General features: G+C 39.0%; 1 protein-coding gene across 2 annotated transcripts in view; it reads right to left on the bottom strand.

Annotated features, from left to right (window-relative positions):
• ACAP2 (ArfGAP with coiled-coil, ankyrin repeat and PH domains 2) overlaps window positions 1-16,732 on the bottom strand; it is a 176,273-nt gene that overhangs the window by 58,475 nt on the left and 101,066 nt on the right. For both annotated transcript variants that reach the window (XM_070371400.1, XM_005897839.2), the window contains exons 5-7: window positions 9,596-9,654; window positions 5,440-5,623; window positions 582-626 (exon numbers count right to left, since the gene is read on the bottom strand). In XM_070371400.1, the coding sequence (XP_070227501.1) occupies window positions 582-626; window positions 5,440-5,623; window positions 9,596-9,654 (288 nt within the window). The remainder of the gene's footprint in view (window positions 1-581; window positions 627-5,439; window positions 5,624-9,595; window positions 9,655-16,732) is intronic.

Genomic DNA, 16,732 nt, shown 5'->3' with positions numbered 1-16,732 from the left:
GGATCAAGAACAATTTCAGTAAACCTTTAGAAGGAAAAAAATTTTCAGTGAACAAAATCAGAGAAGAAATTATTTCTAGGGTCTCAAAATACAAAAGACTATAATGTCCATACCACTACCATCCTCTGCCCACCTCCTTGTTAGCTTTAAGACAAAAAAAAAAAAAGGCAAATAAGAAAATCACTGTTCTCACGCCTTCACATTTCAACTTGTTTGTTTTCTACCTGCATTCCAAAAAGCTGATACATCAACAACCCTAAGGGGAAAATTCTATAAAATGATGCTATTTATGTATGCTCTCAATCTCAAATATATAAATGTCTGCTTTAAGGAACTTACAATATATTAATGGATGAGACATATATAAATAACTGTAACATAAACAAACGAAAAAAGTGGTTTAGTGACATGTAAGAAGTATACAAACATCATTAAGAAGATCAATTATAAACTTGGAATAAATAAGTCAATAAACAAACAAACATATATACACATACATATGATGCTATTTTAAACACTTAAATATATACATTTAACTTCATGTTAAAATATATAGAACATCATTTCAATAAATATCTTACTGATTTCAGGATTTCTGATCTCCTTTTTGATTGAAGGACATTAATCTGAAGGGAAAACGAACTTGGTTAATCACTTATACACTATTTAAAAAACTAATCCAGAATGCAATGTTGTAAAATTTGCTTATTCTAATGGTTTAATACTTTTCCAGAAATGTAAATAAAAACAAAGTTTGACTTTTTCAGCTTTTGACCTGCTTTTTGCAAAAACATTTTTTAGACAAACATACCAATGAAACTGTCATCATTTTTCAACTCAAAGAAAAACTGGCCATGTTGTACTGTACTGATAAAACTATCACCTTGATAAACTTTAAAATTTCTTAGAATTTCATCTTTTCTCCACTCTCCTCACCTAATTGCTCTTTCAACATACATCCTTAATATAAATTCTCACCACTTTCATCACTACCACCAACTGCTATTATCTTTTCCTGACTGTTCAGTCAGTTTAGTTCAGTTCGGTTGCTCAGTCGTGTCCGATTCTTTGCGACCCCATGAATCACAGCACGCCAGGCCTCCCTGTCCATCATCAACTCCCGGAGTTCACTCAGACTCACATCCATCGAGTCAGTGATGCCATCCAGCCATCTCATCCTCTGTCGTCCCCTTCTCCTCCTGCCCTCAATCCCTGCCAACATCAGAGTCTTTTCCAATGAGTCAACTCTTCGCATGAGGTGGCCAAAGTACTGGAGTTTCAGCACTTTCATTCCTTCCAAAGAAATCCCAGGGCTGATCTCCTTCAGAATGGACTGGGTGGATCTCCTTGCAGTCCAAGGGACTCGAAAGAGTCTTCTCCAACATCACAGTTCAAAAGCATCAATTCTTCGGCCCTCAGCTTTCTTCACAGTGCAACTCTCACATCCATACATGACCACTGGAAAAACCATAGCCTTTTGACTAGACGGACCTTTATTGGCAAAGTAATGTCTCTGCTTTTCAATATGCTATCTAGGTTGGTCATAACTTTCCTTCCAAGGAGTAAGCGCCTTTTAATTTCATGGCTGCAGGCACCATCTGCAGTGATTTTGGAGCCCAAAAAAACAAAGTCTGCCACTGTTTCCACTGTTTCCCCATCTATTTCCCATGAAGTGATGGGACTGGATGCCATGATCTTCGTTTTCTGAATGTTGAGCTTTAAGCCAATTTTTTCACTCTCCACTTTCATTTTCATCAAGAAGCTTTTTAGTTCCTCTTCACTTTCTGCCATAATGGTGGTGTCATCTGCATATCTGAGGTTATTGATATTTCTCCCGGCAATCTTGATTCCAGCTTGTGCTACTTCCATCCCAGCGTTTCTCATGATGTACTCTGCATATAATGTACATTATATACTCTGCATATAATGTACATTATATACTCTGCATATAATGTACATCTGCATGATGTACTCCTGACTGTTACTATAGTCTAAACTAGTTTGTTTCCACTCTTGACTCTTTACACTTCATTCTGCACACAGCAACCAGAGTGCTTTTTTGAACAATAAATAAGATCGTGTATGTTTATCTTAAAATCTTCCAACTCCCAACCTGCTGCTGCTGCTACTGCTAAGTCGCTTCAGTCGTGTCCGACTCTGTGCGACCCCGTAGACGGCAGCCCACTAGGCTCCCCTGTCCCTGGGACTCTCCAGGCAAGAACACTGGAGTGGGTTGCCATTTCCCAACCTACATCTCCCTATTGTAGCCTACAAGGCCCTTTGTGAAGAGGCTCCTGCTACCGCTCCAACCTAATTTTCTACTACAGTACATTCCCCTTTCTGTACTCCAACCACAGCCCATGACTATTCCCACCTCAAGGCCTTCATACTATTTGTTTTGTCCTCATGTCATGATTTTCTGCCCAAACAAGCATGAGGCTCTTATCCATAAGGTCCAAACTATCTCCTCACAAAGGTTCAAATTAGGCCTTCAAGCACTCTTTAGTGTATCAACCCTATTTATTTTCCTTTTAGTACTCTTAACTACCTTACATTTTATTTACTTATGTCATTTCCCCAGCTAAAACATAAGCTCCATGAGATCAAGGTCTTGCCTTATTCTCAGATGTATTCTCCAAGTTGTATATATTAAGCACTCAATAAATATTTGTTAAACAAATTAATGGGCCATAAATAAATATTTTAATTAGACCAAACTATTGAAAGATCAGTAATTACAAAATTTGCCTTCTACGGTATCTCTCCCAACTTTAGAAATTCACAACAAGCATTTTATTTTTGTCCGTTATTATATATCAACTTAGTGAAATTAAATGTTTACAAAAAAGAATCATTCATTCTTTGCTAAAACTTCCCAAAGATTACAGAATATGTATCCTTTTAATATGTCCTTCCCAGTGAATATTTTACCTGTTATAATTTTAAAGCACTGAGCAGAAAACAAAAACAGGCCCCCAAAATCTAATAACATTGCTTACCTAAGCACTAGTTTATTCTGCATGTCTGTTTCAAGGTCTATTCAGTTTTGAGAACTAAAACAGTAACTTCCAAATGCTCCAAGTAAAAGCTTAGAAAAATGTTAAAAATACCTCTGTTTGACAATGAAAAACAGCATATACTTGAAAAAACAAAAGTATATTAAAATATTTAGAGAAGTTAAAGCATGACAAACTGTAAATTTGAATATTTATTACTTAGTATTCTCTAAAACAGAGTTTGGCCTTATAATGAAATAATACAACAGTTCTCATTAGAAAAATTCAAACAAGTAACTTACAAGAGAGGTGAAGTCCTAACTTAAAACTACTAGAGGGACACCAAAGGAAATGGATAGTTTACAATGTGTAAATTTGACAATAATCAATATTTTAGCTAACTGTCCCTCCCCAAATAAAATTTTAAATTAAGTCATCCACTCTTTCAAAAAACATTACCTATCTATTTTCTAACCACTTGACTAGACAGAAGGGATATAATCTAGGTGTAAGAAAGACATATTAATAAATAATCACAATAAATGAGAGAAGTGCTCTAACAGCAATGTGTATGACAATAATACGGCAGCACAGAGGAAACAGAGACAAGATGACTCATTTGCTGGGAGAAGTTTGAGTAGTTCTGACCACAGAACACAGAATGGATTGCTAAAGAGCAGGTTAAAAGTAATGCAGGAAAGATCAATTTTTATGAGAACATCTTAATACTCCAGAAAAGAAACAATAAGAATTCGGGCTGCAGCAGATTGAGAAAGAACAGATTTAAGAGGTACACAGAACTTTTCAAGGCAATTTCGATTGTTACTTGTAGTAGCTAAGAATGAGGAGAATATCTAGTATGATTCTCCAAGTCTGGCTTCTATGATTAAGAGGGTAACACCACTCAGTTTGGTAACAAATAAGAAGCCATTTAAGAAGACAGATTTCAGTTTTGGACACAAAAGGGACAAAGTACTTCAGGAGAAAAGTAGATTTCATCATCTATATATGGAAATAATTCAAGCAAAGGACATGATGAAACTATAAGGAAAATCATAAAGTCAGAAAACAGGAAAACCAAAGATGGAACCCTAAAAGTCAGATTGCAAAGGTGCACAAAGGAGAGAAACCCAAGGTGGAAACTGAAAAGAAACAGAAGTTATGATGACGGCCTGAAAGTGGCTTAAGATCAAGATGAAAGTAGGTCTCAAGAAAGAGAGTGCAGTCTAATATTTCAATAGAACACAATAGTCAAGTCGGTTAAAAAGTAAAATATTTCTAACGAATGAGACCTTAACGCAAGCCATTTCAGAAGAATGGGGTAGACAGAATCTCAGTGCTCATATTACAGCAGGAAGTGGTATAAGTGTGAGATAGATAAGAGGAAATAGGAAATACAGACTACTCCATTCTGCTGCTGCTGCTAAGTTCTAGAAGTCTTTAATTAATAGACTGTACTTTTTAAAATTTATCCTCCCACTTACTGAGTAGGAATTTAATAGAAAAAAATCATACTTTCTACTTTCTACTATTTTTGCAAAGTTAACTGGGTAGTTTTTAATCACTAATTTGCAATATGGTTACTTCAGGATTTTTTAACGAAATACTCTGTGACCATTGTTAAGTCAACAATCTAAAGGGACTTCTCTGTCTTAGATCACCTGGCATCTTATCAAATATCGATCTCTACTTTTCAAAAGCAGCACCTAATGCAAATATGAGAACATTATTTCTAGAAATATTTTTCATTTGGCAATATGGTGAGCCCTTTGTATCGCTAGAATCCACTCTAAAGAAATAATCAGAAGTGTTGCAAGAGATTTATATACAAAGATATTATCATTAAGTATTTACTGAAAACTGTATTTTAAGTATTGCCAGCAAAAACTGGCAATTATACATCTAATAACTGGATATTAATTAAATTGACACAGTATATCCATAGAATAAAATATAGCAATTAATAATCCTTTTAATGATATTTAGAAAAGGAAAAGAGATAATGTTAATTGAACAGGGGAAGAAATCAGAACTTAAGGTATACACACATGTATAGGGCATATGCAGATAAACACCCAGACACATGAAAATTTTTCACAAAAGAACATGGCTTAATTTTAAACTAAAAGAAATAGCATAATTTATTCCCTTCAATGCAATCACTCAAAAATAACGACATGTTTGGTGGTGGTGGTTTAGTCGCTAAGTCATGTCGGACTCCTGCAACCCCCTGGACTGTAGCCTTCCAGGCTCCTCTGTCCATGGGATTTTTCAGGCAAGAAAACTGGAGTGGATTGCCATTTCCTTCTCCAGGAGATCTTCCTGACCCAGGAATCAAACCCAGGTCTCCTGCATTGCTGGCAGATTCTTTACCAACTGAGCTATGAGGGAAGCCCAACAACATGTTTAGTAAGCAATTTTTGAAAACATATAATAAACAAACCTGAAGTACATAATCGAGGGCTATGTGTCGAAAACATTTTCTTGTTGCTGTCAGAATGTTTGTGGCTTCTTCAACTTCATGCTGTTTGTTTCTTTGCACTTGAGCATTTTTTACTAACGCATTTTCTTTTTCTTCACTGACTTTTTCAAACTGTTTCTTGGCATCTTTGAATTTTCTGAGATCTCTAAAAAAATTAAAATAGTGAAATTTTTATAAAACTTTCTGGATCAAACACTTCAGCAAAATAACACTGAAAAATTTATTCTTATGTTGCCATATTTATTTATTTATTTGCAATGATACTCAATAGTTCTTCCAACTAATACATATATTAGTCTATGAGCACATAATATTCCCTAATATAGTCAACTAGCATTTCCTGACTTAAATTTATACAATTCAAATTAAAAAATGAATTATCAAATTAACATTACAGAAACATAAAAGGCAAAGTTAATTTGTTTTTTCTAAAGACAAATTTTGGGACATGCACTAATATCTAACCAAATGATTTTTGAACAGTAGCATATACCACAGGGAACTTGTTTAAAAATGCAAGTTCCAAGGGTCCTCTCCCAGAAATTATAGTTCTTTGTGTTTTGGGGATAAGCTCTAGAAATCTAAGGGATTTTCTTAAGACAAGTCCTTGATTTACTGTTATGGGTGGTCCTATTGTTGTTTTAGTCACTGAGTCCTGTCGAACTCCTCTGAGGCCCCATGGACTGTAGCCTGTTATGTTCTTCTGTCCATGGGATTCTCCAGGCAAGAATACTGGAGTGGGCTGCCTTCTCCAGGGGATCTTTCCAACCCAGGGATCAAACCAGAGTCTCCTCCATTGGCAGGCAAATTCTTTACCACCTGAGCCATTGGGGAATAGTATACGTTACAAAGGTATGCTGCTGCTGCTGCTAAGTCGCTTCAGTCATGTCCGACTCTGTGAGACCCCATAGACGGTAGCGCACCAGGCTCCTCTGTCCCTGGGATTCTCCAGGCAAGAACACTGGAGTGGGTTGCCATTTCCTTCTCCAATGCATGAAAGTGAAAAGTGAAGTCGCTCAGTCGTGCCTGACTCTTAGTGACCCCATGGACTGCAGCCTACCAGGCTCCTCTGTCCATGGGATTCTCCAGGCAAGAGTACTGGAGTGGGTTGCCATTGCTTTCTCCTACAAAGGTATAGACCACATTTAAAGAAACAACATTTATTTCTTATTGAAGAAAATTAGTAGGCCAAAAGAAGGAATAAATTTTACAAATACACACATATAATACTGTCTAAAAGAAGTGTGTGTACTGTGTGCTCAGTTCAGTTCAGTTCAGTCACTCAGTCGTGTCCGACTCTTTGCGACCCCATGAATCACAGCACACCAGGCCTCCCTGTCCATCACCATCTCCCGGAGTTCACTCAAACACACGTCCATCGAGTCAGTGATACCATTCAGCCATCTCATCCTCCGTCGTCCCCTTTTCCACCCGCCCCCAATCGCTCCCAGCATCGGAGTCTTTTCCAATGAGTCAACTCTTCACATGAGGTGGCCAAAGTCCTGGAGTTTCAGCTTTAGCATCCAGTCCTTCTAAAGAACACCCAGGGCTGATCTCCTTTTGAATGGACTGGTTGGATCTCCTTGCAGTCCAAGGGACTCTCAAGAGTCTTCTCCAACACCACAGTTCAAAACCATCAATTCTACAGCGCTCAGTTTTCTTCACAGTCCAACTCTCACATCCATACATGACCAGTGGAAAAACCATAGCCTTGACTAGACGGACCTTTGTTGGCAAAGTAATGTCTCTGCTTTTCAATATGCTATCTAGGTTAGTCATAACTTTTCTTCCAAGGAGCAAGCGTCTTTTAATTTCATGGCTGCAGTCACCATCTGCAGTGATTTTGGAGCCCAGAAAAATAAAGTCGGACACTGTTTCCACTGTTTCCCCATCTATTTCCCATGAAGTGATGGGACCGGATGCCATGATCTTCATTTTCTGAATGTTGAGCTTTAAACCAACTTTTTCACTCTTCTCTTTCACTCTCATCAAGAGGCTTTTTAGTTCCCCTTCACCTTCTGCTCAGTCGTGCCCAACTTTTTGTGATCCCCTGGACTGTAGCCCACCAGGTTCCTATGTTCATGGGATTTTCCAGGTAATAATACTGGAGTGGGTTACTATTTCCTACTCCGGGGGACCTTCCCAACCCAGGGATCAAACCCAGGTCTCCTACATTGCAGGCAGATTCTTTACAATCTGAGGCACCAGGGAAGCTCAGACTATTGAAATGGATACTATAACCCTTTGCTGCTAAGTCGCTTCAGTCGTGTCCGACTCTGTGTGACCCCATGGACAGCAGCCCACCAAGCTCCTCTGTCCACAGGATTCTTTAGGCAAGAATACTGGAGTGGGTTGCCATTGCCTTCTCTATAACCCTTTACTAGTACATAATTCTTTTAGAGGGCTTCCCTGGTAGCTCAACTGATAAAGAACCTGCCTGCCAATGCAGGAAACACAAGAGATAAGGGTTCGATCCCTGAGTCAGGAAGGTCCCCTGGAGAATCAAAAGGCAACTCACTCTAGCATTCTTGCCTGGAAAATTCCATGGACAGAGAAGCCTGGTGGGCTACAGTCCATAAGGTCACAAAGAGTCAGACACGACTGAGCACGCATGAGCCACCTGGGAAGCCCTCTAAAAGAATTATGTACCAGTAAAGGGTAACAGTCTGAAAATCTGAAACCTCCAGACCTTAGGTAAATACATAACATCCCTTTGCTTTTACTTCTTCTACCAGGGAATTAGGCAAAATAATTTGAAGACAAATAACTTTAAAATAACAAAAACAATAATAAAATATGCCTAGCAAAGACTTTAAACTCTTTATAGGAAGTGATAAATTTTCATGTATATATACTATAAGGACATTCTGAATATTTTATGAAATAATTTATAAACAATCTGCAAGAGATCACCTCCAGTACAACAAATTCTAATCTACTAAGACAGAAGTGCATTATGAGCTCTGCCACTATTTATAGCTTGTAATACCTGAATTAGTTATGACCAACCTAGACAGCATATTAAAACGCAAAGACATTACTGTGGCAACAGAGGTCCATCAAGTCAAGGCTATGGTTTTTCCAGTGGTCATGTATGGATGTGAGAGTTGGACTATAAAGAAAGCTGAGCACCAAAGATTTGATGCTTTTGAACTGTGGTGTTGGAGAAGACTCTTGAGAGTCCTTTGGACTGCAAGGAGATCCAATCAGTCCATCCTAACGGAGATCAGTCCTAGGTATTCATTGGAAGGACTGATGTTGAAGCTGAAACTCCAATACTTTGGCCACCTGATGCGAAGAGCTGACTCATTGGAAAAGACCCTGATGCTGGGAAAGATTGAAGGCAGGAGGAGAAGGGGACGACAGAGGATGAGATGGTTGGATGGCATCACCGACTCAATGGACATGGGTTTGGGTAGACTCTGGCAGTTGGTGATAGACAGGGAGGCCTGGCGTGCTGTGGTCATGGGGTTGCAAAGAGTCGGACACGACTGAGCAACTGAACTGAATACTGTATCCTAATCAACCTTATATGTAATATAATATATACTCTTAGTCAGGGATTAAAAGAGAAAAACTGAAATTATTAATGTAGAAAAGGCAAACATCCATACCTGGAAAGGTCAGATTTTTTTTTAATTTCCAGTTTCATTTTATTTCACACATAAAATGTGATGACTGTGACACAAAAGGCTTGTTTTCATTACTTATTATGCACCTTCATAACTCATTCTCATAAATCCTATTATCTTCTCTACAAAGAAAATACTATATGGAGATAACTAGAATAACTGATGGTATTTCAACCACTTTTGGGATCTGCTTTTATTTTTAAAGGTCATCAGATTATTTATTTACATTAAAAATTTGTTTTATCTATTAACAATTTGAACTATGTATCCTGAATACAAATTCCATAAGTTATTCATGGAAAAGCATGAAACCTGATTTCTTACAGAGTAATTCAGAAAAATATGCAACATAAAATTCACAAAGCAAAAAACAAATAAAAACTCCCATAATTTTAGTAAGTCTGAAAGTATGATTCTAGGTTCTCTCAAATGATAACTCCCAGAAGTAATCTTGGCTGCTTTTCTTTTCACTGAAATTGACTTACTCTTTAACAAAGTTCTGAAGTTGTGCCTTAATTGATCTCTGGGTTTGGTCAAATAGGATCTAAAAGAAAAGGAACATTAAACAATTAGAAAAGTAAACAAAGAAAAAAATTTTCATGTAGTTCTATAAATATTACATCCCTCCAACAATATTCCAATTCTAATAATACCTACACTTCTTACTGAACATTGCATAAGAAATAAATATTTAAAAAAGAAACTGATTCTCAAGCCAATTTAATCTGTTAAAAAATAAAATTACTATTTACAGAGTAAATCAAATGTGTATTAATACTTAAATACAATTTTCAATCAGTTCCCTGACCAGGGACTGAAATACAATTTATTGCCTTGATTCTAACTCAGGCTTTAGAAGACAACCTAAAAGACTAATACAAATTCTACTCTATCCACCACAGGAATTTCTTATTCTAATATACTAAAACATAAGAAATGAAAACACTAGAACTTCCTTATACCTTAGACATTTCTCATTTGAGAAGACGTGTGGATTTCAATGTCTTACATTCTGAATTAAATAAATATTATACAGCCCTTAATTGATTGCTAAGATTAAAGACGAGGATAAAATTTTATTTCTTAACAAAAATATTTTACACCACTTAACGGATGCCACATATATTTAACTCTACGTGTGGTAAATTTCATAAGGCTTGGCATGGAAATGTCAAGTACTTTCATAATTTATAGATACACTTCATTCAGAATTTGAAACACAGCAGATAAACAGGCAGAAAAATCACTATTCAAAACAAAAAGAAAATCCTATGTCCTTCAACTAACTAAAAACAGCATCGAAATACTTCAATCTTTATGGAATCTGGCTAGAAGCAAAAAGTATTATGTCCTTGTCTAAATGCCAAACACACACGCACAGTATGGGTTGAGTACAGGGTTTCAAAATCTGTCGAATTCACTTTTAAAGGAAAAAAGGTTTTGTATAATGTTAATCCCAAAGTATTAAACCCAAGTTAAGCAGAAGAAATGACATAATAAAGATCAGATTGGAAGGTAACTAAATAGAAAACGGGAAATCAACAGCCAAAACCTAATGAAACCTAAAGCTAGTTTTTTAAGATCTAAAATAGATAAACTCCGAGCCTAAGTCAGCATATTAAAAAGTAGAGACGTCACTTTGCCAACAAAGGTCCATACAGTCAAAGATACAGTTTTTTCAGTAGTCACATATGGATTTGAGAGTTGGACCATAAAGAAGTCTGAACATCAAAAAATTGATGCTTTCGAATCATGGTGCTGGAGAAGACTCTTACGAGTCCCCTGGACTGCAAGGAGATCAAACCAGTTAATCTAAAGGAAATCAACTCTGAATATTCATTCGAAGGGCTGATGCTGAAGCTGATATTCCAATACTTTGACCACCTGATATGAAGAGCTGACTCATTAGAAAAGACCCTGATGCTGGGAAAGATTGAAAGGAAAAGGAGAAGAGGGCAGCAGAAGATGAGATGGTTAGATAGCATCACTGACTCAATGAACATCAATTTGAGCAAACTCTGGGACCTGCCTATTGAGAAATCTGTATGGGCAAATACCTAGGGTTGATATTGCTAGGTTTTATGTAAATGTAGCTTTAACTTTACAGTATATGGGAGCTTTTTCAATACAGATTCTGTTTCTTCAATTCTATTTTTTATTTTTTTGGTCATGCCATGAGGCTTGTGGAATCTCAGTTCCCTGACCAGGGACTGAACGCTAGTGACAGCAGTGAAAATCCTAACCAGTAGACCACAAGGGAAACCTGTTTAGTTTTCTGATATCTCCTTTTCAAAATTTCTTTTACTGAAGTATAGTTGATTTACAATGTTGTATTAGTTTTTGGTAAATTAGTTTACAAGCAGAAATTTATATATTCAGTATACACACACACACACACACACACACTGAACCACTCTGCTTGTAAACACACATATATATAATACATACATACAAATATATATATACACTGAATATATATATGTGTATTCTTCATATTTTTTCCAGTATGGTTTATTACAGAATATTCAATGTAGCCCCTGTGCTATATATTAGTACCTTGTTGTTTATTCATTCAATATATAATAGCATCTGCTAATTCCATATTCCCAATTCTTCCATCTCCCACCTCCGTTCCCCGTTAGCAACCATAAGTCTCTTCTCTTTGTAAGTCTCATTCTGTCTGAAAGATAACTTCATTTGTGCTGTATTTTAGATTCCACATATAACTGATATCAACTGAGCTATCAGGGAAACCCCAGTGGAATGGCAGACCACTTCAGCATTCTCGCTCTGAGAATCAGATGAATAGTATGAATAGGCAAAAAGACAGGACACTGAAAGATGAACTCCCCAGGTCGGTAGGTGACCAATATGCTACTGGAGATCAGTGGAGAAATAACTCCAGAAAGAATGAAGAGACGGAGCCAAAGCAAAAACAACACCCAGCTATGGATGTGACTGGTGGTAGAAGTTAAGTCTGATGCTGTAAAGAGCAATACTGCATAGGAACCTGGAATTTTAGGTCCATGAATCAAGGCAAACTGGAAGTGGCCAAACAGGAGATGGCAAGAGTAAACATCAACATTTTAGGAATCAGCCTACTAAACTGGACTGGAATGGTTGAATTTAACATAGATGACCATTATATCTACTATTGTGGGCAAGAATCCCTTAGAAGAAATGGAGTGGCCCTCATAGTAAACAAGAGTCTGAAATACAATACTTGGGTGCAGTCTCAAAAATGACAGAAGAATCTCTGTTCATTTCCAAGACTAACCATTCAATATTACAGTAATCTAAGTCTGTGCCCCTTCCAGTAATGCTGAAGAAGCTGAAGTTGAACAGTTCTAAGAAGGCCTACAAGACCTTCTAGAACTAACACCCCAAAAAGATGTCCTTTTCATTATAGGGGACTGGACTGCAAAAAGTAGGAAGTCAAGAGATACCGGGAGTAACAGGCAAATTTGGCCTTGGAGTACAAAACAAAGCAGGTCAAAGGCTAACTAAAAGAGTGTTGTCAAGAGAATGCAAACACCCTCTTCCAACAACACAAGAGAAGACTCTACACATGTAGAGAAGACTCTACATCACCAGATGGTCAATACTACAATCAGACTGATTATATTCTTTGCAGCCAAAGGTGGAGAAGCTCTATACAGTCAACAAAAACAAGACCAGGGGCTCACTGTGGCTCAGACCATAAACTCCTTACTGCCAAACTCAGACTGAAATTAAAGAAAGTAGGGGAAACCACTAGACCATTCAGGTATGACCTAAATCAAATCCCTTACGATTATATAGTGGAATTGACAAATAGATTCAAGGGATTAGATCTGATAGAGTGCCTGATGAACTACCGACGGAGGTTCCTGACATTGTACGGGAGGCAGTGATCAAGATCATCCCCAAGAAAAAGAAATGCAAAAGGGCCAAATGGTTGTCCGAGGAGGCGTTAGAAATAACTGAGAACAGAAAAGATGTGAAAGGCAAAGGAGAAAAAGAAAGATATACCCATTTGAATGCAGAGTTCCAAAGAACAGCAAAGAGAGATAAGAAAGCCTTCCTCAGTGATCAGTGCAAAGAAATAGAGGGAAACAGTGGAATGGGAAAGACTAGAGATCTCTTCAAGAAAATTAGAGAAAACAAGAGAACATTTCATGCAACGATGGGCACAATAAAGGACAGAAATGGTATGGAACTAACAGAAGCAGGAAATACTAAGAAGAGGTGGCAAGAATACACAGAAGAACGATACCAAAAAAATCTTCATGACCCAGATAACCACAACGGTGTGATCACTCACCTAGAGCCAGACATCCTGGAATGTGAAGTCAAGTGGGCCTTAGGAAACATCACTACGAACAAAAGATGGGATTCCAGTTGAGCTATTTCAAATCCTAAAAGATGAAGCTGTGAAAGTTGCTACACTCAATCTGCCAGCAAATTTGGAAACCTCCGCAGTGGCCACAGGACTGAAAAAGGTCAGTTTTCATTCCGATCCCAAAGAAAGGCATGCCAAAAATGTTCAAACTACCACACAATTGCACTCAACTCACACGCTAGCAAAGTAATGCTCAAAATTCTCCAAGCCAGGCTTCAACAGTAGGTGAACCATGAACTTCCAGATGTTCAAGCTGGATTTAGAGAAGGCAGAGGAACCAGAGATCAAATTGCCAACATCCGCTGGATCATCAAAAAAGCAACAGAGTTCCAGAAAAACATTTATTTCTGCTTTATTGACTATGCCAAAACCTTAGACTGTGTGGATTCCAAAGAACTGTGGAAAATTCTGAAAGAGATGGGAAGACCAGGCCACCTGACCTGCCTCCTGAGAAATCTATATGCAGGTCAGGAAGCAACAGTTAGAACTGGCCATGGAACAACAGACTGGTTCCAAATAGGAAAAGGAGTACGTCAAGGCTGTATATTGTCACCCTGCTAATTTAACTTATATGCAGAGTACATCATGAGAAACACTGGGCTGGATGAAACACAAGCTGGAATCAAGGTTGCCAGGAGAAATATCAATAATCTCAGATATGCAGATGACACTACCCTTATGGCAGAAAGTGAACAACTAAAAAGCCTCTTGATGAAAGTGAAAGAGGAGTGAAAAAGTTGGCTTAAAACTCAACATTCAGAAAACTAAGATCATGGCATCCAGTCCCATCACTTCATGGCAAATAGAGGGGAAACAGTGGCAACAGTGACAGACCTTATTTCTGGGGGCTCCAAAATCACTGCAGATGGTGACTGCAACCATGAAATTAAAAGACGCTTACTCCTTGGAAGAAAAGTTATGACCAACCTAGACAACATATTAAAAAGCTGAGACATTAGTTTGCCAACAAAGGCTATGGTTTTTCCAGTAGTCATCTATGGATGTGAGAGTTGGACTATAAAGAAAGCTGAGCACTGAAGCATTGATGCTTTTGAACTGTGGTATTGGAGAAGACTCTTGAGAGTCCCTCACACAGCAAGGAGATCCAACCAGTCTATCCTAAAGGAAATCAGTCCTGAATATTTATTGGAAGGACTGATGCTGAAGCTGAAACTCCAATACTTTGGCCACCTGATGTGAAGAACTGACTGATTTGAAAAGACCCTAATGCTGGGAAATACTGAAGGCGGGAGGAGAAGGGGATGACAGAGGATGAGATGGTTGGATGGCATCACCGACTCAATGGATATGAGTTTGAGTAAACTGTGGGAGTTGGTGATGGACAAGGAGGCCTGTCATGTTGCAGTCCACGGGGTCGCAGAGTCAGACACAACCGAGTGACTGAACTATACAGAACTGAACTGGGAGACAGTGAAGGACAGGGAAGTCAGGAGTGCAACAGTCCATGGCGTCGCAAAGAGTTGGACATGACTGGGGGAAGGCGCCAAGATGGCGGAGGAGTAGGACGGGGAAAACACTTTCTCCCCCACAAATTCATCAAAAGAGCATTTAAACGTCGAGTAAATTCCACAAAACAACTTCTGAATGCCGGCAGAGGACATCAGGCACCCAGAAAAGCAACCCAACTCCTCGAAAGGAGGTAGGAAAAAATATTAAAGACAATAAAAGAGACAAAAGAGGGAGGGACGGAGTTCCGTCCCGGGAAGGGAGTCTTAAAAAGAGAGAAGTTTCCAAACACCAGGAAACCTTCTCACTGCCGAATCCGTGCCGAGCTTTGGAAGCACAGAGGACAACATAACAGGGAGAAAAAATAAACAAACAATTAAAACTCGCAGATTGCGGAGCCCTACAGTAACTCCTCCAGCGGAGAAGCAGCGCAGACGCCTGCATCCGCCATTAGCAAGCGGGGGCTGGGCAGGGAGGCGCGGCGCGGGCTGCATCGCTGAGAGTAAGAATCTGGCCTGAATACCCTGAGCACTATCTGAGCGAAATAATTTGGGCTAGCAAACCAGACTGTGGGATATCTACCATGCGAAAAGCCAGCCCTAACCTAAGACGCCGCCAGGCCCGCGCAAGGAACAAAGGACTAAACAGAGGTAGCCGGCTGCAAACCTTCCCCCTCCGGTGACAGGCAGCCAGAGCCGGAAGGGGGCAATCGCAGCCCCAGAGAGACATTATCTATAAAACTGGCTTCTTTGCTAACTAAAACTTATTGGGGGTCTGGACGGTCAACATCTGCCTGAGAAGGTGTGCGGTTTTACACCCAGATAACCAAGTGGTGGGAGGCGATAAGTCGCAGCATTGGCGCGCCAAACACCTCATCACCTGAGCTGCTCGGACCTGGGAAGAGCACAAAACGCAGCCCCAACTGAGTCTGCGCCTCTGAGGACTACCTGAGTGCCTGAACCTGAGCGGCTTGGACCTGGGAGGTGCATGCAACCCAGGGCCAGCCTCGGATTGTTCCCGGCGGAACAACCTAGAGCCTGAGCAGTGTGGGCAGGGAGGCTACACGCGCCGTGTGGAGGGGGCAGACCCAGTGTGGCTGAGGCACTGCAAGCTCACGCCAGTGTCATTTGTTTGCAGCATCCCTCCCTCCCTCCCCATAGCACGACTGAACAAAGAGAAGAAATACAGCTCCACCCACCAGAACACCGACACAAGCTTCCCTAACCAGGAAACCTTGACAAGCCACCTCTACATACCCACACACAGCGAGGAAACGCCACAATAAAGAGAACTCCACAAACTGCCAGAATACAGAAAGGACTCCCAAACTCAGCAATTTAAACAAGATGAAGAGACAGAGGAATACCCAGCAGATAAAGGAACAGGATAAATGCCCACCAAACCAAACAAAAGAGGAAGAGATAGGGAATCTACCTGATAAAGAATTCGAATAATGATAGTGAAATTGATCCAAAATCTTGAAATTAAAATGGAATCACAGATAAATAGCCTGGAGACAAGGATTGAGAAGATGCAAGAAAGGTTTAACAAGGACCTAGAAGAAATAAAAAGAGTCAATATATAATGAATAATGCAATAAATGAAATTAAAAACACTCTGGAGCCAACAAATAGTAGAATAACAGAGGCAGAAGATAGGATTAGTGAATTAGAAGATAGAATGGTAGAAATAAATGAATCAGAGAGGATAAAAGAAAAACGAATTAAAAGAAATGAGGACAATCTCAGAGACCTCCAGGACAATATTAAATGCT

This window comes from Bos mutus, chromosome 1 (genome assembly GCF_027580195.1).
Source record: "Bos mutus isolate GX-2022 chromosome 1, NWIPB_WYAK_1.1, whole genome shotgun sequence".
NCBI lineage: Eukaryota > Metazoa > Chordata > Mammalia > Artiodactyla > Bovidae > Bos > Bos mutus.
Note: the sequence above shows the minus strand (reverse complement) of the source record. Positions and strands in the feature narration are given on the sequence as shown.